A 25,406-nucleotide genomic window follows, 5' to 3' on the forward strand; every position below is an offset into this window, starting at 1 on the left:
AAAATTCAAATCTAATTTAATAGAAGACTGATAATGTAAATTATGACATAATATGAAATAAAAAGCAAGTTTTAAAAATAAAAAATACATAGTATTTGTAGTAAAAGAATTTGATTAACAATGAATTTTCCTCGTGATTTCTAGCTTGACTTGCTGAATGACTATTCCAAGTAAGAATCAACATTGTTTAAAAACTGTTCTTCATCATTCAGATATTCCAAGATAATACTTCCACCATTGTATAAAGGACAATCCTCCTTAGCAATCCAGGTTTCCAAAATATGATCCAAGGGTAAGGCTTCTCCTGAGGTACTGTGACATAATCTCAATTTCTGTTAAGAGAGAGATACATCATAATGTAATAAACGTGCTTTATAGAGTATTCTAAAACTTTTAGGGAAGAAGTTATAACCTGTTGTTACCTTAGGTGTTAATTTGTTATTGTCATTTTTAAGACTGGCTAAAGAAGCTGCAAAGTCTATGACCCTTCCAATGCTCCACTGCTGGTGAAAGAACATTGGCTTACTCTTCTCTTTGCTCCCCTTAGGTAAGAAAACCTGAAAGTAAATTCTTTCCGTCTGTAAAAATAAAAAGTTAAAATACAGATTATATACATGAAATGGACATCTGTTTTTGTCTGGTGACATTTCTTCCTCTCTTCTCCTGGTCAGAGAAGGATTACCCTCTAATGATACAACTTCTAGTGGGAATACAATCATAGAACCCCAGCATCCACCTAAATGCATGGGCAGAGGATCTAAGACCCTAGTCAGGATGATCTATGAAAAAATAGGCATGTGACCTACATTAGGCCAATCAAGGTCCTTTCCTGGGATTTTACATTCAAAACCTGGGGGCAGGGAGGAGCAATATTTTTCCAGAGTTTTTTTTAAGTCTTGCTGAATTAAACCTGAGGTTGCCTGCAGCTATCCTCCATGCCTCTCAGCCATTCCTGAACCAATGTGGAAAAGTTTCCTCAAATGAAAAACAGTGAGTCTAACTCCCAGAAAGAGAAGTCAAGGAAAGAGATGGCCTCTTTCAACAGCATTTGAGTCCTGGAATTCAGTCATACCTTGAGACCAGATCAGTGCAGCACTCCCCATTATGTGAGAAAAAGAAAAATTGTTTTGAGTAAGCTAGTTGGTTTCTGTCAAGTTTCTGTCACTTACAATTAAAAGATTCCTGAGACATATAACATTTCTTTTCACCTGAAAGACCTCACTACATATTTAGAGACAGCAGGGCTTTCGAAAACAAAGAAACGAAAAAAAAAAAAAAAAGCTAGACAAGCACCATATCAACAAAAGAGAAAGATGCAGAAATCTGGAGATGGTTCCTCCAGTATTCTATACCCTGTATGCTTCCTTTATATTGTACTTTCTTGCAAAATTAACAAATGTAGAAAACAAGAAGAGGAGCAAAGGTATTGGCTTCTGATTTTCCCTTCTTCCTAAAATCGCTTTAAAGAAGTGCTGGCTTTACAGACCAATTCCTGCTACAGTAAATATTTCAGCATAACTGGAGGATCCCTAAGTTGTAGGGAAAGATCACAATTATTCTAAGAAATAATAGATTCAACACAATTTCTATCTCAGCACTAAGGAATTTAGATTTGTTAGAGACCAGTGGAGTGCATTATTACAGAGAACAAGTATTAAAAGAAAAATAAGAAATCATTGGAAATTCAAGCTTTGGGCCAACTCTATAACCTCGTAGTCCTTGCTCCAAAAACACAGCAACAAGAGCATTAATCTGAAAGAGAAATTTAAAAAGATATACCCTCACCTAAAAGTAAAAAAATAAATAATTCTGAGTATCCAAAAATGAAACAGAAAGGCAAAGTGACAGTAGGCAGGCTGAGCCACAGGCTTTCAAGGCTCCAGAAGAGGAAGAGCTTTTGGGTTAACAGGAAATAACAGTGTCACATGGTGATGGGGCACCTACGTCCGGCTCACTGATTGAAAGCAGGAGCTTGTGTGGGACGTGCACTCCAGGAAAGGAGGCTTAAGAAGTTACTGTTGAATGTTGATGTAGGCTGTTGCTTACAAAATCCGATATACAGGGAGGCAGAAAAGCACAGATATAACCTCTTGACAGTGAACAAAGCCAAAGCCTTCCAGCTCAGTAAATGGATCTGTAATAATCTGAAAATCTTCATAGAACAGAAGCACAAAGTGTCAATCTCAAACTTGGGTTTGGAATAGAGGTCATGGGTAGGTGGGCCTGTGGAAGAAAATGTGAGACTGCTAGCAGGGAGAGGTGAGTGAAAACAGTAAGAGAGACACAGAAAGAAACTCCTACTCAACACGAACATGCAGAAGCTGTATGCCGAAATTTCAAAACAAATCAAAGGTTAACTTATTCTGAGCAGGTGAAACTAAATAAACTTGAAAAAGACATTTATAAAAGTTATTTAGAATGTACAAGGAGATAAAGAATAATATTCATAAAAATGGAACAGAAAATTGTAAAACTGAAACAGGCAGAAATGAAACAGGAAAAGCTATGAAGATCCAATTAGAAATATAAAAACCTAAGAATACTGTTTCTGAAATAAGAAATTCAAGCACACTAAATTTCTATAATCTTCAATAAAAAGGTTTAATTGATTGGAAGATGGATTGAAGCAGTCATCTAGAAGGCAGCACAAATAGACATAAAGATAGAAATTACAAATCTCTAAAATATGTCTAGTAAGAGTTTCAGAAGAGAAGAAAAGTAAGTAATATTCAGAAAGAAAATAATAATTTTCCAAGAGTAAGAGATAAGTCAGATTTTAAAATCTATCTCAAGGGTCAAGCTGTGTAATTAAAACAAATCCACACCTAGCAACATTGCACTGAAACTGGAAAATATCATAGATAAAATCTTAAAAGCTACACACACAAAAAAAAGAAAGAAAAATTACCCAAAAAGCAACAAGAATAAGATCTACAGCACAAGTTTCCTGAACAATAGACAAAAGAAGCCAATGAATAGTATATTCAGGGTTGAGAGAATCTAACAGATAATCCAGCTCAAGTGAGGGAAAATTAGGGCAGTTTCTGACAAACAAAAGACTGAAAGAGTTTACCAACAAAGACTCTTAATGAATGAACTGCTAAAGAATGGACTTTAGCCAAAATAAAAGTGAGTCTTAAGGAAAAAAGAAACAAAAAATATATTGGTAAATTTAAATAGCAAGTGACTTAAAAATAATCATGTGTGAACGAAGATGATGGGACGGAAGATATTCAACCGCATAAAGCCATGTCAAACTCTTTGTCTTATTCAAGAGGATACAATACCAAGTAACTTTAGATTTTGAGAGAAGAATTGGTATTTAATTATACATGTTAAAAATTTTAAAGGTAAGCACATGCCTATTATCACTATTATTACAAAACATTATATTGAAGATTATAGATAATATAATACAAGAAAATGAAATAACTAATATAATTATTGAAAAATAAAAACTAAGCTACTTGTCAATGGGATGTGATTGTATACCTAGGAAGTCAAAGGCAAAAAAAAAACAAAAACAACTTTTAAAATAAATAGAAGAATTTGGCGATGTGATTGAATAAGATGAATATACAGAATTCAAGACCTTTTTCTTCTATATTAACAGTAAGTACTAGGAATAGAGGTAAAGGGAAATATTCTATTCACAAAGAAAAGAAAACCCATAAGATAATTAGAGATGAAAATAAGCAAGGAGTAATAAGACTTAAATGAAGAAAAATATAAAATGTTACAGAAGGCAATAAAATGCGATCTAAAAGAGAAGACGTAAAGTTCTTAGATAGGAAGATGATGTCATAAAAATGTCATTTCTCTCAAAATTAATATATATCATATAATGCAAATTCAGAGAATCCTTCAGGAATGATCCTCAGTCAGGACTTGTTAATAGATGCTGCAGGGAAGTTGAATTTTACTTCACCAACTTCACAGAAATCACTTGATAATGTATCAAGGAGGTTTTGCCTCAGTTACTTGCACCTTGTGGGTAGGGAAGGAGCCAGAATCCCCAGAATCAAAAGGAAGACGCCAACTGGGTAATAAAATCCTCCTGAGAATGGCAAATCAGGCTTCTCATAAATGGCAGATTTCTCACTTCCTGTACGCACTATTATTCACAGCCAACATCCTTGTGGGAAACTTTGAAAGATATGAGAAGCCACATTTCTGCCTAAAACCATGTTGTGTTCTCTCTTGCTTTTTACAATGATTTCTTTCAGTTTCTACATTTTGACCTTCAAAGAGGCTATATTCTTGAACAGTATCTGCTGGAGTCTGTCACTTACAACCTTGTCCCATTATGACAACCATGAAAATCCCGAGAGATTAAAAAAAAATTGTATATAATAATCACAAGGTTCATATGGATGAATAAAGCAAAAAAAAAAACTGCTAAGAAAAACTATGGAAAAATATGGATGGGACTTACATTATCATATATTAGAACATTCTATAAAGTTATTATATCAAATCAACTTGGTATTAACATATGAATAAGAAATAGATGAATGGAATAGAATAGGAAATCCAAAAACTGATCTAGTAAAAATAAATTTTAAACTTATCATGAAGGTGATATTTGGTATTTCAATTCAATAGGACAAAGATGAATTCTTTAATTGGTTGGCAGAAACTAGCTAATCAACTGGAAGAAAATAAAATTGGGTCCTTAGCTCGTATCATATGCTAAAATCAAATTCCAGATCTATTAAAGACAGATAAAAAAATGAAAACCCTAAGAAAACAGAAATGAAAGACAGACCTTAGAAAAATTTAGAATCCTTATATGTCAATGAGATACCTAAGTAAAATCAAGATGTGACAGATTTTGAAAAAAGATTCCAAAGCGGATTGATTATAGATAAAGGATTAATATCCATTCTACTCCAAGAGTTTCCATAGTTGACCAAACAAAATATAAATGAAATAAAAATAACAACCTAAAAGAAAAATGATCAAAGGATATGCATGGGCAATTCAAGGAAGAGCAATCATACATGGCCAATGAACATAACAAAAGATGCTCAAACTGAACAGTGGTCAAGGAAATGCAAATTAAAGCAATCAGGAAATATCTTTTCACAGCCATTAGACTGGAATACATTTTAAAAGATAACTACTGGAAACCACTGGAGGGGAAAGGTACTCTCATGTATGGCCACAAGAGGCAGTATAATAATAAACAGGGTAGAATGGCAGGCTCTGACCACGTGAGTGATCTTAACAGCATTTCACTTCAGATTACTAATCTGTGAAATGAGGATAATAATATATCACATGACAGTCATGAGTACTAAGGGAGATAAAAATCTAGAGCCACAAAACAATGCTTGGCATAGTGCAATCAGTCAATAAAAGTTGACTATTATAATTACTGATGGTAGAAATGTAAATTGTTTCAACTTTGTAAAGTAGCTTGGCAACATCTATTAAGATTTAAAATACACATACCCTTTGACCCAGAAAACACACTCCAGGGAATTTATCTCACAGAAATAGGAAACTTCTTAGCACAGTTGCCAAAACTGGAAACGGAAGTGAATGTTCATCAATAGGAAAATGGTGATATAAGTCACAGTAGATCCACACCACTTGGAAAATTATCCAAGCTTTTAAAGAAAATGATTTAGAACCATACCAGTTCCCTTGGGGGAATTTCTGTTAGGCATTCATAAGAAGAATATATAGAGATAAAAGGATATCTTACCTACCTGAAGTGGGCTTTATTTTTATCCATAGGCTTAATCACCGTCTGAAATTGTAGTATATATTTAATAGCGGTCTCATCCTACTGGAATATAAACTTCATATGGGCAGGGACTTTGTTTTACCTACTGTTGTATCCCCAGGTTTGTTTTACCTACTGTTGTATCCCCAGAACCTGATATATAGCACGTATTCCAAAAAAAGTGCTAACTAAAGGAATATCATGCCATTTTTATGAAATAATGACCCTAAAACACTCTTTATGTCTTTGTATGCATATACCAATAGCCATTTTCATTTATGTAAAATTATACACATGTATATGCACATATATACATGGGTGCGTACATATATATAAATGTGTCAGTACATATATGTATAAACACACACAAATATTAATGATACAGGGGAAGAAGTTCTATCTATAGACCTGCATGCTCCAAGATAAAGTGTTAGGTGTGTTGAGAACATGGTTTCTGAGGCAGTCTCCCTGGTTTCAATTTGCAGCTCTCCACTTACTAGCTGTGTTACTACCAAGTTACTTAACCTTTTTGTGCCTCAGTTTTCTTTTCTATTAGGCAGAGATAATAGTACATATTTCACAAGCCTGTTGTGAGGATTAAATGTGATAGAAGAGGGCCTGGAACAAAGTTAGTGCTATAGAAGTTTTTGCTATTATGTTTTAAGTAATAAAAGAATTGCAAAGTAATGTGAATAATATTTTTGGATACTTTAGAGCAGGTCTTCTCAACTATGTCACTATTGACATTTTAGACCAGAAAATTCTTTCCTGTGGGTGCTGTCCTGTACACTGTGGGACATTTAGCAGCATCCCTGGCCTCTACCCACTAGATACCAGCAGCACCCCCATGCCCAGTTGTGACAACCAAAAATGTCTCTAGACATTGTCAGATGTCCCCAAGGGGGCAAAACCATCCTCAGTTGAGATGGACATGAGCACAGGAGGGTGTGTTTAGTTTTTTTCCTTTATACAATTTTTTTAAGTTACCCTTGTTGAAAGTATGTATCTTTATAATTTTAAAAACAAAGAAGTTTTCAAAAAAGAAATATTAAGGATATGCAAAGAAGAAGACTATAATCAATGGTTTCTAAACCAGCAGAAAGGGAATACAGAAAATTCAGTCGATACAAAAAATGACTGGAGAGAAATAAATAATAAAAGGAAAAGGATGATTAGCAAAAAACATAAGATGGAAGAAATACATTCAAATACATGTGATCATAATAAATATAATTGGGTTCAACTCACCTATAAAAGAAAGATACTATCAAATTGGATTAAAAAAACAAAGTCCAGCTACATGCTGCTTACAAGAAACACCCTAAAAATAAAACAACAAGAAAAGTTGAATATAAAGGGATAAAGACATAATAGTTAACTATTCATCAAAAGAAAGGTAATGAAACAATATTATTATAATTCAAAACTGGATTTAAGGCAAAATTCATAAAGAAGACATAATGATGAAGAAATTCAATGTATCTGACAATATACAACTCAGCAAAACTATTAGAGTTACAGGAATAAAAAACCTGACAAAACCACAGCTACAGTGGGATTTTGATACCATCTGTTTCAGAAACTGATACATCAAGCCAAACAAAAATTAGTAAGTATGCACACACATATACATATGGACAGAGAGAGAATGCAAATGAAATAACAAACAGGACAAAATGTAAATAACTGGTATATTTGGGTAACAAATATGAAAATATTCTTTGTACTATTCTTGCAACTTTTTGGTTTGAAACTGTATCAAAATAAAGTTACCAAAAAAAAAGAAATACACCTAACAAGTAGGTTGAAATAAGCAAGTTCATTATTCAGTGTGAGAAGTTAGAAAAAGAACATCAGAGAGAATGTAAACAAAGCAGAAAAAAAATAATAAGAGCAAAATTAGCGAAGCAGAAAGCAAAGAAACAATAGAGAGGTCAATAAAACCAAAACATGATTCTTTGAAGAAACTAAAATATAAATTTAAAAAGTAAACACAAACCTCTAGCAAGACTGTTCAAGGGGAAATCAAAGAAAAGTACGAATGAAAAATATTAAGAATGACTAATGAAAGACACAATAGAGATTTAGGAACATAAGAAAATAAGTTGAACAATTTTATAACAATAAACTGAAAGATCTACATCAAACAGAAATTTTTAAGAAAGATGTTATTTACCAAAATATATTTCAGAAGACATAGAGTACCCAAATAAGCCAAGAACTATTTAATACATTAAAATAGTATTCAAAATTCTCCCCTCAAAAAAAGGCAACAGGGCTTCCCTGGTGGTGCAGTGGTTGAGAGTCTGCCTGCCGATGCAGGGGACACGGGTTGTGCCCCAGTCCAGGAAGATCCCATATGCTGCAGAGCGGCTGGGCCCGTGAGCCATGGCCGCTGAGCCTGCGCGTCCGGAGCCTGTGCTCCGCAACTGGAGAGGCCACAACAGTGAGAGGCCCGTGTATCACAAAAAAAAAAAAAGGGAACAAATCTGAAAGTTATAACAACCATTACCAAACCTTCAAGAACAAATAATACCCAAATATTTCAAAGAATAGAAGAGGGAAAGCTACTCAACTAATTTTATTTGTTGGCTACTAATGTGAAGACAAAACACTAAATAATATATTAGTAAATCAGATTAGCAGCACATTTTAAAAGAATTATATACCAGAGTGAACTGGTTTATCCCAGAATATGTGGGTGATTCACAACAAAAAAAATTGATCAATGAAATTTACCACATTGATAAGGAAAAAAAACTCAACATAATCATCTTACTAGATGGAGGGAAAAAATTACAGCAAAATTTAATATCTATTCTTGATATAAATTCCTAGAAAACTAGGAATAGAAAAATATTGTTAACCTAAGGAAGGCTACTATCAAAAATCTACAGCAAATATAATATTTAATGACAAAACTTTAGAATAATTTGCATTAAAAGTCAGAAATATGATGAAAATGCCTGCTATCACTCATATTATTCAACATTATTGTGGCAATTTCAGCCAATGCACTAACACAAATAATAATGAGAAGGTGGAAGAGCAAGAGAAAAGCAAATTTGAAAAAAAACAACTCACAAAATTGTCATTTGCAGAAGATGTGACTGCACAGAAAACAAGCCAGGAAATCTATAAACTATGGGAACTATTAGAGTCTATTTGCTGGATGGAAGGGCATTATAAAACAACCAGGAATAAACAATTAGAAAAATGTTAATTAAAAAAAATTACCATTTACAATGGCAGCAAAAATTATGAAGAGCCTAAGAACAAACCTAAGAAAAGACATATAAAATATGTATGGTAAGCATTATAGGATGTTCCTTAAAGACATAAAAGAAGACCTAAATAAAGTTGGATAGACCATGGAGATGAATGGGAAGAGTGAAATTTTAAAGATGTCAACTGTCTCTAATTTTAAATTCAGCACAATTTCTATCAAAATCACCATTTAACAGAACAGGACAAAGTGATCCTGAAATTTTTACAAAAGAATAAATGGCCAAGAATAGACACAGTTGAAAGCAAAGAATGAGGTGGAGAGGATTGTCCTACTTATTATAAAGCTATTATAATTAAGACAGTTTAAATTAATGCAAAGAGAGACAAACAGACCAAAGGAACTGAACTGAGATCCCCAGACTAGTCCCACATATACAAAAGAATCTGGTGTATGACAGAAATGTCATTACAAGGATGAACGCTTCAATATCTTATGTTACAACGATAGGTAACCCATTGGGTGGGGAGGGGAAGGAAGAAATCTCTACCTCTACTTACTTACAATTAAATTCCAGTTGGAATAAAGAGCTAAACAAAAATATAAAATAAAACTTTTAAAGGAAAATGTAAGAAAATAACATTTTTAAAAGTACAATCTTAATGAAATCATTAATAAATTTGAGTGTATTAAAATTTAGAAAGTCTGAATTACTAAAGAGATCAAAAGCAAAGTGAAGACAAGCTACAGACTGAGAGAAGATTTGTGTAACATACTTAATCAAAAAAAGATTAGAATTCAGAATATATAGACTTTTATAAACCTTTCTAAAAGTTCCACAACCCAACAGAAAACATGGGCAAAGGATATGAACAAATAATTCACAAAAGAAAGCCCAATATCCAATAAACATATGCAAAGTAGCTGAACCTCACTAGTCACAGGGAAATTCAACTTTAATTTAAATTAAATTTAATTTAATTCAACTGAAGTATCATTTCACATCTATCAGATTGGTAACAATGAATAATACCCTACGGTGGCAAGAAACACTGAAACTCTCAGACACTACAAGAAGGAGATAAATTTGTACAACTACTTAAAATAAAAAGTTGACAAGGAGGAGAGAAGGCAAGATGGCAGTGCGTGAAGATGTGGAGTTAGCATCTCCCCACAACTAGGGCACCTGTCAGCCACTGGTGGGGGACTTTAACCCCCAAGGAGATGGGAGGAAACACAGAGTGAACCAGTAGGATGTAGGGGGACCGAGGAAGGAGGAGAAGTGGAAGCCAGACAAGACCAGCACCCTTGAGGCTGGGAAAATCAGGAGAGGCAGGTGGGAGAGACTCTCTGGGAAGAGTGGGAGAGGAGCAGAGGGCGACAGCCTGGCCCACGGGGCCGGGGAGCCTGCTGAGCTCCCAAGCTGGTCCCCACCCACACACACACAAAGCCCCATCCAGGCCATGAGGGTCCTGGGGGCATAGGAGGGACGCTGGGGAGATCAGGAGTGGCAGGCGGGAGAGGCCATCCAGGAGGAGCGGGAGAGGAGCAGAGGGCAATTGTCCTGCCCATTCGGGCACAGGGAGCCTCTGAACTCCCAGGCTGGTCCCCCGCCCTCCAAACCCCACTACAGGCCACGTGGGTCCTTGAGGGTATAGGAGGGAGGCCAGGGAGATCAGAAGAGGCAGGCGGAAGGGGCCCTCCGGGAGGAGCGGGAGAGGAACAGAGGGTGACTGCCCCGCCCACTCGCCTGCTAAGCTCCCAGGCCAATCCCCTGCTCTCCAAGCCCACTACAGGCTGCGTGGGTCCTTAGGGGCATAGGAAGGAGGCCAGGGAGATCAGGAGAGGCAGGCAGTAGAGGTCCTCCCAGACCCCAGACCAGAGGAGCAGGAGAGGAAAGGAGGGCGTCTGTTCTGCCCACTGGAGCCCAGGAAGCCTGCTAGGCTCCCAGGTGAAGTCCCCTGCTCTCTGAGCCCAGGAGTGGGAGGCACGCCTGAGCCCCTTCTGTTCCTTGAGCCTAAGCCCCACCCCCACAGCCCCCAGGGCCTTTTCCAGCCCTTGGGATCTGAGCATTGGCCCCGCTCACCACCCAAACCTCATCCTTGCTTAGGCTCCACTCTCCACAGCCAAGGCCTTCCCCCTCCTTCTTTTTTTTTTTTTTCTTTTCCCTCCTCTTTTTTACTACTGTAGTACTGATGTACCTTCCAGTTGTTGATTCATCTATATTTTTATTTTTACATTCTTTCTAACATATCTGTTAGTTTCCTAATCTAATTTTATTTTTTACTTTGTTATTGTTCTCTTTTTTTTGCCACCACACGTGGCTTGTGGGATCTTGATTTGTGAGCACGGGGTTGGGCGGAAGATCCTGCAGTGGGAGCTCCGAGTCTGGACCACTGGACTAACAGAGAACCTCAGACCTCAGGGAATATTCATCAGAGTGAGGGCTCACAGAGTTCCTCATCTCAGCACCAAGACCCAGCTCTACCCAATAGCCTACAAACTCCAGTCTTGGAAGCCTCAGGCCAAACAACCAGTAAAACTGGAACACAATTCCACTCATTAAAAAAAAAAGCATGAGATGGCAAAAAAATATGTCACAGATGAAGGAGCAAGGTAAAAACCTACAAGACCAAATAAATGAAGAAAAATCAGGCAGTCTACCTGAAAAAGAATTCAGAGTAATGATAGTAAAGATGATCCAGAATCTTGGAAATAGAACGGAAGCACGGATTGAGAAAATACAAGAACTGTTTAACAAAGATCTAGAAGAACTAAAGAACAAACAAACAGAGATGAATAACACAATAACCGAAATGAAAAATACGCTAGAAGGAATCAATAACAGAATAACAGAGGCAGAAGAATAAATAAGTGAGCTGGAAGGCAAAATGGTGAAAATAACTGCCAAGGAGCAGAATAAAGAAAAAAGAATGAAAAGAATTGAAGACAATCTCAGAGACTTCTGGGACAATACTAAACACACCAACACTCAAATTATAGGGGCCCCAGAAGACAAAGAGAAAAAGAAAGGGTCTGAGAAAGTATTCGAGGAGACTACAGTGGAAAAATTCCCTAACATGGGAAATGAAATAGTCACCCAAGTCCAGGAAGCATAGAGAGTCCCATATAGGATAAACCCTAGGAAAAACACACCAAGACACATATTAATCAAACTAACAAAAATTAAATTCAAAGAAAAAATATTAAAAGTAGCAAGGGAAAAACAAAAAATAACATACAAAGGAATCCCCATAAGGTTATCAGCTGAGTTTTCAGTGGAAACTCTGCAGGCCAGAAGGGAGTGGCAGAATATAATTAAAATGATGAAAGAGAAAAACCTACAACAAAGATTACTCTACCCAGCAACGATCTCATTCAGATTCGATGGAGAAGTCAAAAGCTTTTCAGACAAACAAAAGTTAAGAAAATTCAGCACCACCAAACCAGCTTTACAACAAATGTTAAAGGAACTTCCCTAAGTGGGAAACACAAGAGAAGAAAAGGACCCAGAAAAACAAACCCAAAACAATTAAGAAAATGGTAACAGGAAAATACATATTGATAAGAACCTTAAATGTAAATGGATTAAATGCCCCAACCAAAAGACAGACTGGCTGAATGGATGCAAAAACAAGACCCATATATATGCTGTCTACAAGAGACCCACTTCAGACCTAGGGACACATACAGACTGAAAGTGAAGGGATGGAAAAAGATTCCATGCTAATGGAATTCAAAAGAAAGTTGGAGTAGCAATACTCATATCAGATAAAATAGACCTTAAAATAAAGACTGTTACAAGAGATAAGGAGGCACACTACCTAATGATCAAAGGATCAATCCAAGATGAAAATATAACAATTATAAATGTTTATGCACCCAACATAGAAGCACCTCAATACAAAGGCAAATGCTAACAACCATGAAAGGAGAAATTGACAGTAACACAACGACAGTACGGGACTTCAACACCCCACTTACACCAGTGGACAGATCACCCAAACAGAAAATAAATAAGGAAACACAAGCTTTAAATGACACAATAGACCAGATGGATCTAATTGATATTTACAGAACATTCCACTCAAAAGTGGCAGAATACACTTTCTTCTCAAGTGCACATGGAATATTCTCCAGGATAGATCACATCTTGGATCACAAATCAAGCCACGGAAAATTTAAGAAAATTGAAATCGTATCAAGCATCTTTTCTGACTACAATGTTATGACACTGGAAATCAATTATAGCAAAAAAACTGCAACAAACACAAATACATGGAGGCTAAAAAATACATAGAAACAAATGACAATGAAAACACAATGACCCAAAACCTACGGAAAGCAGCAAAAGCAGTTCTAAGAGGGAAGTTTATAGCAATTCAATCTCACCTCAAGAAACAAGAAAAATCTCAAATAAACAATCTAACTCTACACTTAAAACAACTAGAGAAAGAAGAACAAAGAAAACCTAAAGTCAGTAGAAGGAAAGAAATCATAAAGATCAGAGCAGAAATAAATGAAATAGAAACAAAGAAAACAATAGCAAAGATCAATAAAACTAAAAGCTGGTTCTTTGAGAAGATAAACAAAATTGATAAACCCTTAGCCAGACTCATCAAGAAAAAAAGGGAGAGGAAGCAAATAAATAAAATTAGAAATGAAAAAGGAGAAATCACAAATGACAATGCAGAAATACAAAGGATTATAAGAGACTACAACAAACAACTATATGTCAATAAAATGGACAACCACGAAGAAATGGTCAAATTCTTGGAAAGGTACAATTTTCGAAGACTGAAGCAGGAAGAATTAGAAAATATAAACAGACCTATCACGAGTAATGAAATTGAAACCATAATTAAAAATCTTCCAACAGGGCTTCCCTGGTGGAGCAGTGGCTAAGAATCCGCCTGCCAATGCAGGGGACACAGGTTCGAACCCTGGTCCAGGAAGATCCCACATGCTGCAGAACAACTAAGCTTGTGTGCCACAACTACTGAGCCTGTGCTCTAGAGCCTGCGAGCCACAACTACTGAGGCTGCGTGCTGCAACTACTGAAGCCCGCATGCCTAGAGCCTGTACTCTGCAACAAGAGAAGCCACCGAAACGAGAAGCCTGTGCACCGCAACGAAAAGTAGCCCCCGCTCACCTCAACTAGAGAAAGCCTGCGCACAGTAACGAAGACCCAACGCAGCCAAAAAAATAAATAAATCAATAAAATAAATAAATTTAAAAAAAAAATCTTCTAACAAAGAAAAGTCCAGGACCAGATGGCTTCACAGGCAAATTCTATCAAACATTTAGAGAAGAGCTAATAACACCCATCCTTCTCAAACTCTTCCAAAAAATTACAGAGGGAGAAACACTTCCAAATTCATTCTATGAAGCACCATCACCCTAATACCAAAACCAGAAAAAGATATCACAAAAAAAGAAAATTATAGACCAATATCACTGATGAATATAGATGCAAAAATCCTGAACAAAATACTAGCAAACAGAATCCAACAGCACATTAAAAGGATCATACACCATGATCAAGTGGGATTTATCCCAAGGATGCAAGGATTCTTCAATATATGCAAATCATGCAATGTGATACACCACATTAACAAATTAAGGAATAAAAACCGTATGATCATCTCAATAGATGCAGAAAAAGCTTTAGACAAAATTCAACACCCATTTATGATAAAAACCCTGCAGAAAATGGGCATAGAGGGAAACTACCTCAACATAATAAAGGCCATATATGACAAACCCACAGCAAACATCATACTCAATGGTGAAAAACTGAAAGCATTCCCACTAGGATCAGGAACAAGACAAAGATGTCCACTCTCTCTACTCTTATTCAACATAGTTTTGGAAGTCCTAGCCACAGCAATCAGAGAAGAAAAAGAAATAAAAGGAATACAAATTGGAAAAGAAGAAGTAAAACTGTCACTATTTGCCGATGACATGATACTATACAAAGAAAATCCTAAAGATGCCACCAGAAAACTACTAGAACTAATCAATGAATTTGGAAAGGTTGCAGGATACAAAATTAATGCACAGAAATCTCTGGCATTCTTATACACCAACAATAAAAAATCAGACAGAGAAAGTAAGGAAACACTGCTATTTACCATTGCGCAAAAAGAATAAAATACTTAGGAATAAACCTGCCTAAGGAGACGAAAGACCTGTACTCAGACAACTATAAAACACTGATGAAGGAAATCAAAGATGACATAAACAGATGGAGAAATATACCAAGTTCTTGGATTGGAAGAATCACTATTGTGAAAATGACTATAGTATCCAAAGCAATCTACAGATTCAATGCAACCCCTATCAAACTACCAATGGTATTCTTCACAGAATTAGAACAAAAAATCTTACAATTCGTATAGAAACACAAAAGACCCTGAAGAGCCAAAGCAATCCTGAAAAAGAGAAACGGAGTTGGAGGAATCAGGCTCCCTGACTTCAAACTATACCACAAAGTTACAGTAATCAACACAGTATGGTACTGGCACAAAAACAGGAATTTACATGAATAGTACAGGATAGAATGCCCAGAGATAAACCCACGCACATATGGGCACCTAATTTACGACAAAGGAGGCAAGAACATACAATGGAGAAAAGACAGCCTCTCAGTAAGTGGTGCTGGGAAAACTGGACAGCTACATGTAAAAGAATGAAATTAGAACACTCCCTAACACTCTACACAAAAATAAACTCCAACTGGATTAAAGACTTAAATGTAAGGCCAGACACTATAAAACTTTAGAGGAAAACATAGGAAAAACACTGACATAAACCACAGCAAGATCTTTTTTGACTCATCTCCTAGAGTAAAAGAAATAAAAACAAAAATAAACAAATGGGACTTAATTAAACTTAAAAGCTAAAAGCTTTTGCACAGCAAAGGAAACCAACAAGAAGACAAAAGGCAACCCTCAGAATGGGAGAACATATTTGCAAATGAATCAACAGACAAAGGATTAATCTCCAAAATATACAAACAGCTCATGGAGCTCAATATCAAAAAAACAAACAATCCAGTTAAAAAATGGGCGGAAGACCTAAATAGACATTTCACCAAGGAAGACATACAGATGGCCAAGAGGCATGTAGAAAGATGCTCAACATCACTAATTATTAGAGAAATGCAAATTAAAACTACAATGAGATATCACCTCACACTGGTCAGAATGGCCATTATCAAAAAAGCTAGAAACAATAAATGCTGGAAAGAGTGTGGTGAAAAGGGAACCCTCCTACACTGCTGGTGAGAATGTAAACTGATACAACCACTATGGAAAACAGTATGCAGGTTCCTTAAAAAACTAAAAATAGAACTACCATATGACCCAGCAATCCCACTACTAGGCATATACCCTGTGAAAACCATAATTCAAAAAGAGACATGCACCACAATGTTCATTGAAGCACTATTTACAATAGCCAGGACATGGAACCAACCTAAATGTTCATCGATAGATGAATGGATAAAGAAGATGTGGCACATATATACAATGGAATATTACTCAGCCATAAAAAGAAACAAAATTGAGTTATGTGTAGTGAAGTGGATGGACCCAGAGTCTGTCATACAGAGCGAAGTAAGTCAGAAAGAGATAAACAAATACCGTATGCTAACACATATATATGGGCTCTAAAAAAAAAAATGGTACTGATGAACCTAGTTGCAGGGCAGGAATAAAGAGGCAGACATAGAGTACGGACTGAATGACACGGGGTGGGACGGCAAAGCTGGGGTGAAGTGAGAGTAGCATCGACATATATACACTACCAAATGTAAAATAGTTGGCTGGTGGGAAGCAGCAGCATAGCACAGGGAGATTGGCTCCATGCTTTGCAATGACCTAGAGGGGTGGGATAGGGAGGATCGGAAGGAGGCTCAACAGGGAGGGGATATGGGGACATGTGTATGCATATGGTTGATTCGCTTTGTTGTGTAACAGAAACTAACTCGGTATTGTGAAGCACTTATACTCCAATAAATATCTATTAAAAAAAAAAAAAAGGTTGAAAATATCTAGTAAAGCTGAAGATGAGCAAACCCCATGATCCAGCTTTTCTATTTCTAGGTATGTTCCCTAGAGGAGCATTTTTCAATTTGATGGTCTCAATCCTTCAGGGGCTACAAAATCAACAATCTTTAAAGTAGAATAAAAAATATCAGAAAATACACATACACATAAGGTATACACATCAGTTACTTACTGAAACTGTGTTAAGGTATGTATGTATGTACATATGTACTGAACTGTTATAGAAAATGTAATTGGCAATATGGAGTTTTAAAGAAGCTGCCCTAGAGAAATGTTCCTACAAGTACACATGGATGTTCACTTTTGAACAGTTTATAATAGCAAACAACTTGGACAAGAAATCTGAATTGTGTTCACTAAAAGAATGGATAAATGGATATTCACACTACAGAAAAATGTGAGCTATCAAAATGAATGAACAAGACTCAATGTATCAGCATGGATAAAGTTTTAAAAAATGATACCAAGGGTAAAAGAAAAAAGTTGAAGAAGGATACATATGGTTTACTGCTGTTTCTATAAAGTGAAAAAAACTCATAAAAACTATGTATTATTTATGCAGACTGATGCCATGTAATAGTAGAAATGATACATATAAGGTTCTCATACTTAATGAGAGGGAAGAGTAAAAAGGGAGCTCTAGCTATGTTTAGAACATTTTGTTTTCTAAAATCTCTAAGACCAACCTGTGGCAATGATTTATCTCCATTAGCATGCATCTTTAATTTCATCAATGCTACCTTTGCAGCTGTTTCACTATTTTTTGCACCTTTCCGTCGTTTACTTGCTGTCTCTCCTCTCTTGGAATCTAAGAAATAAGTGTAAGCATATAAGCAAATAAGAACTTTTACATTTTCCAGAGTTTTATTTTTATTATTATTAACTATGGCCCTGAAATGTACATGAATTACATATTACAGAGATATACAGAGACCACATTCATTTTATAGGTATGATCAATGGAAAAATACCACTGAGTTGACCTAAGTGATTTCCACATCAAAAACAAGTTATGTGCCTCTTTCCAGCTTAAATCTATTTAATCCAGAGCAATCACTAACACTTCTACAGAGAATTTTAAGATTTGGTTATAGAAGATTTTAATTTGATTAATTTAATTTAATTTAAAGTAACACCCTTAATATAAAATGAAAATTCAGCTGAACTAACATGGTAGCAGACAGACTGGTCTAAATCACAGATACATTCTTTCCTCATATGTCAGAATATCAGCAGCATTCATAGGACAGCTGACTGGGCTTAAACTTTAGTCTTTAAAGAATGTAAACCACTACTTCAGCCTCATGAATACAATTTTTAGCCAAGATGGTTAACCAGCTGATATAAATGGTCCAGCAAAAGAGAACATCTGGTAGGATATTTCCATAGAATTTCCAAATTTTCATTGGAAAGCCTTGTGAGAAATACTGTCACAAGAATGTCATCAAAATCTATAGCAAGTTACAACCATCAGGGTTGCTAACAACACCTTCCATAACTGGCAAGCTGACACGAGAAGCAGGGCTCTGGAACTCATATAGAGTATAGAGCAGTAGGGAAACAACAAACAAGCTTTCTAGATACTTGCCAATAATGTCTTTAACAAGTTTCTGAGTGGCAGCCATACGAGACTTAGGGATTTCCAGTTCTTCACATTCATGATCTGACTGATGACGATGTCTATGAGCAACAGAAGAGTGACACTAGTTCATGTATTTGCATATGACTTAAACAGATATACAGAGTTTGAATGGTCTCAGGGATCACCTCAGGCAAAAATTCTTCTCACAATAAGGACACATAACTGGCACAAGCTCTCTTTCAGCACAGTCCTTGAATGAGCATGGGTAAGATGTATGTGTATCTGACTTCAGTCTCTCAATTACAGTAACCTGAAAATGTAAAATGGGGGACATGATATTATATTTCACATTTAAAGCAAATCAACCAATCTATTCTGGATATCCATATCATTTTTGCTTAAACTTATAAGAGAAACTCACACATTCTCACATAGATTATAAAAATTGTTCATGTGAGAAATGATTACTGTGCTGACTGCTCTACATTTCCACAGTTTTCCTACTGTGGTGTATTTATCTTCTAAGTCAAGTTAAAATGACTACTCAGTTACTCTCCATAATTTTAGTCTTCTACTTTGTAACATACTACACAAAGATGCCTCCATAATAATATGCTTAGGTAATCAGCTCATCACTCCTCAAATGGCAAGTCATATCTACTTTCTATACTCGTTTTAGAGGCTTAAATACATGTAAAAGAACACTTAAAATTATATGTTTTTCTATGATACAGAGGGTTAAAGACAGTTTTCACAACGATATACTATTCTTTTTTTAAAATAATTAATTAATTAATTTATTTATTTTTGTCTGTGTTGGGTCTTCATTTCTGTGCACGGGCTTCCTCTAGCTGTGGCAAGCGGGGGCTACTCTTTGTTGTGGTGCACAGGTTTCTCATTGCAGTGGCTTCTCTTGTTGCGGAGCATGGGGTCTAGGCGCGTGGGCTTCAGTAGTTGTGGCACGCAGGCTCAATAGTTGTGGCTTGTGGGCTCTAGAGCACAGGTCCAGTAGTTGTGGTGCACGGGCTTAGTTGCTCCACAGCATGTGGGAATCTTCCTGGACCAGGGCTCGAACCCATGTCCCCTGCATTGGCAGGTGGATTCTTAACCACTGTGCCACCAGGGAAGTCCCACACGATATACTTTATTTTGTATTTAATACTGTATTACTAGCAAATATTACATCAGAGGAAAAAGAGCTTTTATGAGATAAAAAAAAGTCCAGATCACTCAGGCTATTTTGAGTATTAAGTAACTAGGTTTCTAGAACTGAATGAACTCAGTAGACCCTTGCACAACTCAGGGGCTGAGGTACAAACCTCCACGCAGTTGAAAATCCAAGTATAACTTTACAGTCAGCTCTCCGTATCTGCAGTTCTGCACCTGCAGATCCAATGCATTGTATAGTACATACCTAGTGAAAAAAATCCACGTATAAGGGGACCCACACAGTTCAAACCTATGTTGTTCAAGGGTCAACTGTAATTGCTTGAAATCTATAACCAAAGCGCATTCCTCTATATAAATGATAGTTACATCTTGTTGGAATTAACTTCTTAACTATTTTTTCAAATTTATTCCAATGGTCTAAAGGTAGAAGATTTTTATTTCACCTTTAAATTAATAAGATCTAATTGAGAGACATTCATAGAAATCAAATCATATAAGAAAAATGAAAACACAGGGAAGATTTACAAGCTGTATAACAAACATGAATATGTTTACTATATGACTCTATATGAGTATTTCCTTCCAAGTAATCCTGAATAATACCAATATGTTACTTAATTTTTATTTCCTCAAATAAATCACCAAAACTTCAAAGGGCCAGATTTTGACTGAAGCTCATTTAACCTTAATTTTCTATAATCAAGAGACTCAGTAAAGTGTTTGGTAAATGGTGGGCAGGAATAAATATCAACTGCAAAATGTGAGGTAAATGCTTCTTTCCAAATGGAGTAAATTCAGTTTAACTTCCTGCTGACCTCTGATCCAAGGGAGGTGGAACAACTTCTCTGATTACAAATTTGAGAAAATTACATTAGGCTCTTTTTTTCCTTGGAAGCCTAACCTGGTGCAGCATTGCTGTGACTGGTGGGCAAATCCACCTAATTCTGGATTTCCTTTGCAGACTCTACACTAAGCTATATCATTTTTGGCTCTACACTAAGCTATATCATTCAACTTATTCTTTATCAGTAATAAAGATGATATTTCGGCTTCTATTTAACAGCCCTTTTTAATCTCTTGATTTGGTCCAAATTAGGGTAGGGAGATTTTGCTGGACTACAGGTTTGCTCCTAATGACCTAAGGCTGATGAAGTCAGAACAATGTATTACCACAGAGTCCTAACACCAGGCACCAGTGAAAATGAATGAAACAGTGAAGCAAACTGGAAGGATTATATGATGAGGATGTTAATTCCATTATGTATTTATAAATATAGAGCCTAAAGCTATAAGCAGGCTATGTAAACAGAAATGAAGTACAAAGGAATAAGAATTATAAGAACAAAAATTTATAAATACCAAGTAGACTATTTTATGTTAAAACATACTGAGAAAAATAATATAAATAAAGTAAGACCCTCTTACATAATCAGTTTAGTCTGCCAAATTTTAATCTGTGGTACACTGGGATTAAATTGAATCAAATTCTGAATGAAAGTACATAAATACAAACATGTTTTACCGGGAGATATTAACATACCTCAGGACAGCTATGTGACTCCCTGCTCCTGTGTTCAAGGCTTAAATAACAACAAAAAAAAGTGTTTATTTAAATGTAATCACATAATGTACTTAAAGATAACTGCAGTAATTTGAGATATTTTAATGGTTAGTATCCTTAAGATTAACTACACTCACACTACATTAACAACTCTGCCTATAAGAATAAACTGAAATGACAGATAAATAAAAGACAGAGCATCTATAGTCTCAAAAGTTTTAAAACCCAACTACTATTCAACTTCAATATGAGTACAAAAATTCACCACTCTTAATTACCTTTACTTTGAGTGCTTTAAGGTGTGTGAAAATGCAGACCCTTTTGATTCTTTTATTTCTCAAAAATAATCAGTAATAAAATGTCAAAGGAGTGTTCTAGTTCTGAATGACTTAAAAATATGCATTATTTTTATTTACTTCTAATAAATCTTTCTGAATCATCTTCTGAAAAGAATTTATTCTTTCAGTGCTCTATGTAATAAATTAAATACCTGATACTTGAAAGTTTAATTGAAAAGAAAATGCATTTTCCAAAATTCTTGTTTGTTCCCAGGTTTTACTTTACATGTGATGTGTGTGCAAAGGACGTATAGTACTCAATTTAAGAAATATAAAGGTTGGGCTCTTTTCATTTTATTAATTAAAATAAAGACTAGTAATCATAACTGGATTTTTTTTTACCATATCCTTTATATTGTGGATATGTTCTCTCCTTGTGATTAAAAGACATATATGTGACTTTTACATAAAAATCACACACATCACCCCATTTCTGGAAAGTTTAAAGACTAGCCACATATATGTACAAGTAATCAGAGTCTATGACTAGTCTATTTTTTTCCCCCAAGTGATTACTATAATGAATATCAGATATCAGTGGCTAAAGTAAAAACTATTTTAAATCATTCTACTTTTTAGAAATAAATCTCATATTATAAACACTAAAATTACTCCCAAATAAAGCATAAAAACTTAACTTACCAAAATATTCCTGAACAACCATCACATACAAATGGAAGAAAATCTAAAATTGAGGGGAAATGTTATATGTTCTGGTCAGTAACTGATTTTGATTTAGTTTTCTTAAGTAAAAAGAATCTTAAAGTACTGAACTATGGCTATAGGAGAACTTTCCTTTTTGAACAATATCCTAGTGCAGCAAGCAGTGGTTAAACAAAAGCCATCACAACCTCAAGCACTTTGAAAGTAACGGGATTATCAGAAGATAAATGTTACTTGCTGTAGCATGCTAAACCAGAAAGAAAAAAAGTCCTGTGAGTTTTCTGTTTGTTTCCCAGATTTCTAGGTGTTGTTTCTGAGGACTGTATAATGCAAAAATCCTGCATTTGAAGTGACAATCCTAGGTTTCAATTTTGATTCCACTGCTTACTAATCTAGCAATGCTAGGCAAGTTACTTAACAGTAGAGCTTTGGATTATATACAAACATATTGTATATATATATATTTGATATATAGTATACAGTGTATGTATGTGTATGTATACAAAACCAAAGCTCTATTATTAGGTAATATGCATAAAAATATACATAGATATAAGTATATTGTGTTTGTGTGCATATGTATATATGTGTGTATGTATCTATGCTATATGCCACACCTACTACACAGGGTAATTGTAAAAACCAAATGAGATACATGTAAAAGATAAGAATAGTAAGGCAATACCTGTAATTAACAAGAATAATTATAGCAATTAACTTGTTCTGAATACACTCAACTCAGAAAAATCCTGTGGTGACTAGGTAGAGATGTGTTCAAAGAAATTCCAGAAATTCAATGGATGGATTGATTGATACCGCAAACTTTAGTCCTGAATTGTTTCTTTCCTTGCTGTTGAGGAAAAACTAAGTTAGGACTAAGTAACAACTAAGTTAGGAAATGAATTTTTGGAAAGCACATGAAAGTATCCATTCTTAGATGTGACAATTGACCATAAATCACTGAATACAATCATTTCTTCTCTAAATTGTTTTCAGTGTACCTCATATTAAATTACAGTATACAGCCAAGTGAGGCTGGCTATATCTAATCACACCACTTTCACAAAATGAAAACAAAAAGCACTGCACTTTAGAGAAAGTTACTATTGTCCCAAAATATCTCACCCTACAGAGTATCTTAACCTAAAAGAAAAAGAAGAGGTCCTATTATAACCCAAAGGGACCGCTGGATGTTTCTGCTTGTGGGACAAGAGGGCCCAAATATAGTTCTTCCTTCACCTGAAAAGCGAACTTAATGCATTGTCACTGTTGTCCTGAAAGCATGATACTGTAAGTATCTGTTTCATACCAAGAAAGTAGGTATACATTTGTCAAAAAGAGAAGGAAACTGAAGTATATGATACTTTACAAAACTTTTATGTCTCTTTCAAATTGGAAAAATGTACATGCTCACTATTTTGAGACTTTGGTGACCAACTAAATATTAGACGCAAACCAAGAGAATCCAGGGGTAAGAGTTAATATCAAGATAATTTCCTAACACTTGACACCATCCTTCTATTCATCCAGAAGCTAAATGAAATTTAGGATACTCACTTAACGTATTCTAACTCTTAACTGCTCTCCACTAGTCCAAAAGAGCTAGACCCTGCCTCAGTTCAGGTATTTACACTTTAAGAGACACCTGAAGTTGGAAAGGAAGATGAACTATGTCACAAATGGTAGATATTATGGACTTGCTAGAGATAATCAGGTATACCAGAATTATATAACTTACAGTCAAAACCCAACTGGCTAAGCTTCCCCATGAAAGATCTGCAAGGAAACATTGGTTCTTGCCTGCTGAATGGCTGAAGATGACAGCCCGTGGTGAAAGATAAAAATCAGAGTGCTGAAAGTAACAATAACCTAGCAGGGATTGTGTCCTTTTGCCCACCACACACAACATGTATCATTTATCAACTGTAGCACTCCCACTAATTCTGGGCTAAACCCCAGAGTCCTTCTCAACAGTGATCGGGTGGCTACCTGCTGCCAGTGACTGTAGCTGCAATGGGAGATAAAACCTATTTTGCCACCCAATGTAGTATGAGCCAGATGTGGTAGCATCCATTTGGAGCGAAAGCCAGGTACCAAAGACTGAGCATTCTGTGTGGCTCTAGTGCTTCAGGACATACCTGCTACAGATGTTTCTAAGGCCTGTACCCCACTACCACTGGCTATTAGGTTGGGCTATGTGTATCACAAGGTCTCTCAGTTCAGCGGAGAGAGAATATCACCTTACTAATGCTCTAAAAAAGCACCTAACTATCCTGAAAGCTTTTCTGTGGAAAGGGCTATATTTTATACCCTTATGTGGTCCCAGCACCAAAAGAGGTGCTCAGTAAATGTTTACTGAATCAGTGATAATCAGAATCAAAGAGTGACAGAGCTGAGAGAGCGTAATGATCATCCGGAGGAAATGCTAAGGGCTCGTCTCCTGAGCAGCCCGCGAAAATGAGGTTAAAAACTGATCTCACCCAACTCCTTGCTCTGACAGATAAGCAAACAAAAAGTTTGGGAGAGAAGTGGCTTGCCCGAGGTCGCAGTGGCAGGTTCAGAAGGGAACTCTCCCGATTCCCAGACCGAAGCGTCCTCCCTACCCGTGCTCATCAGAAAGGAGTGGGCGCGAAGCGACTACTTGGCAAGGCGCACTTGAAAATCAAAGTTCACACTGCAAGGTATGTTTTTGGGAATCGCATGGCTCCCTTCCAAGGAGACCATAAGCCTCTTCCAAAGGCTCAAGGGCAACAAAAAACATGGGCACCGAGGGCATCAACACATGTCACGGCAGACCCCCCCCCCCCCAAGGGACACGCCCGCCCTGCCTCCTCAGACTCCGCCTCGCCCCACGGCCTTCCCTCCCGCGACCAGAGGTAGGGGCTCCAGAATCACCTCGCTGCCGGCACTGTTCCACCTGGCAGTGCCGCCCAATGTCCAACTCCGCCATCTCCCAGCGCCGCGAGAGGCGGCCACAGCCGCGGCAGGGCGGGACAAGGTCGCTCGCGCGGTGCCTGCTGGGAATGGGGTGGGCCCAGGGGCGGAGTCCGCAGGTGGGGG

General features: G+C 36.4%; 1 protein-coding gene across 3 annotated transcripts; it reads right to left on the reverse strand.

Annotated features, from left to right (window-relative positions):
* On the reverse strand, positions 1 to 25,345 carry ZFAND1 (zinc finger AN1-type containing 1). 3 transcript variants are annotated; one of them, XM_004276166.4, is made up of 8 exons: positions 25,242 to 25,311; positions 22,326 to 22,368; positions 21,325 to 21,364; positions 18,800 to 18,924; positions 18,621 to 18,712; positions 17,719 to 17,840; positions 423 to 578; positions 1 to 332 (listed from the first exon to the last, which is right to left on the reverse strand). In XM_004276166.4, exons 1-8 carry the CDS (start codon positions 25,294 to 25,296, stop codon positions 162 to 164), a joined length of 804 nt encoding a protein of 267 aa, XP_004276214.1. In that variant the 5' UTR covers positions 25,297 to 25,311; the 3' UTR covers positions 1 to 161. The 3 variants fall into 3 exon arrangements, with proteins under 3 accessions (XP_004276214.1, XP_033295725.1, XP_049556713.1); XM_033439834.2 differs by lacking the exon at positions 22,326 to 22,368 and having other exon boundaries at positions 25,242 to 25,345; XM_049700756.1 differs by lacking the exon at positions 423 to 578.
* Positions 25,346 to 25,406: the final 61 nt, after the last annotated feature.

Source organism: Orcinus orca, chromosome 17 (assembly GCF_937001465.1).
Source record: "Orcinus orca chromosome 17, mOrcOrc1.1, whole genome shotgun sequence".
Taxonomy (NCBI): Eukaryota; Metazoa; Chordata; class Mammalia; order Artiodactyla; family Delphinidae; genus Orcinus; species Orcinus orca.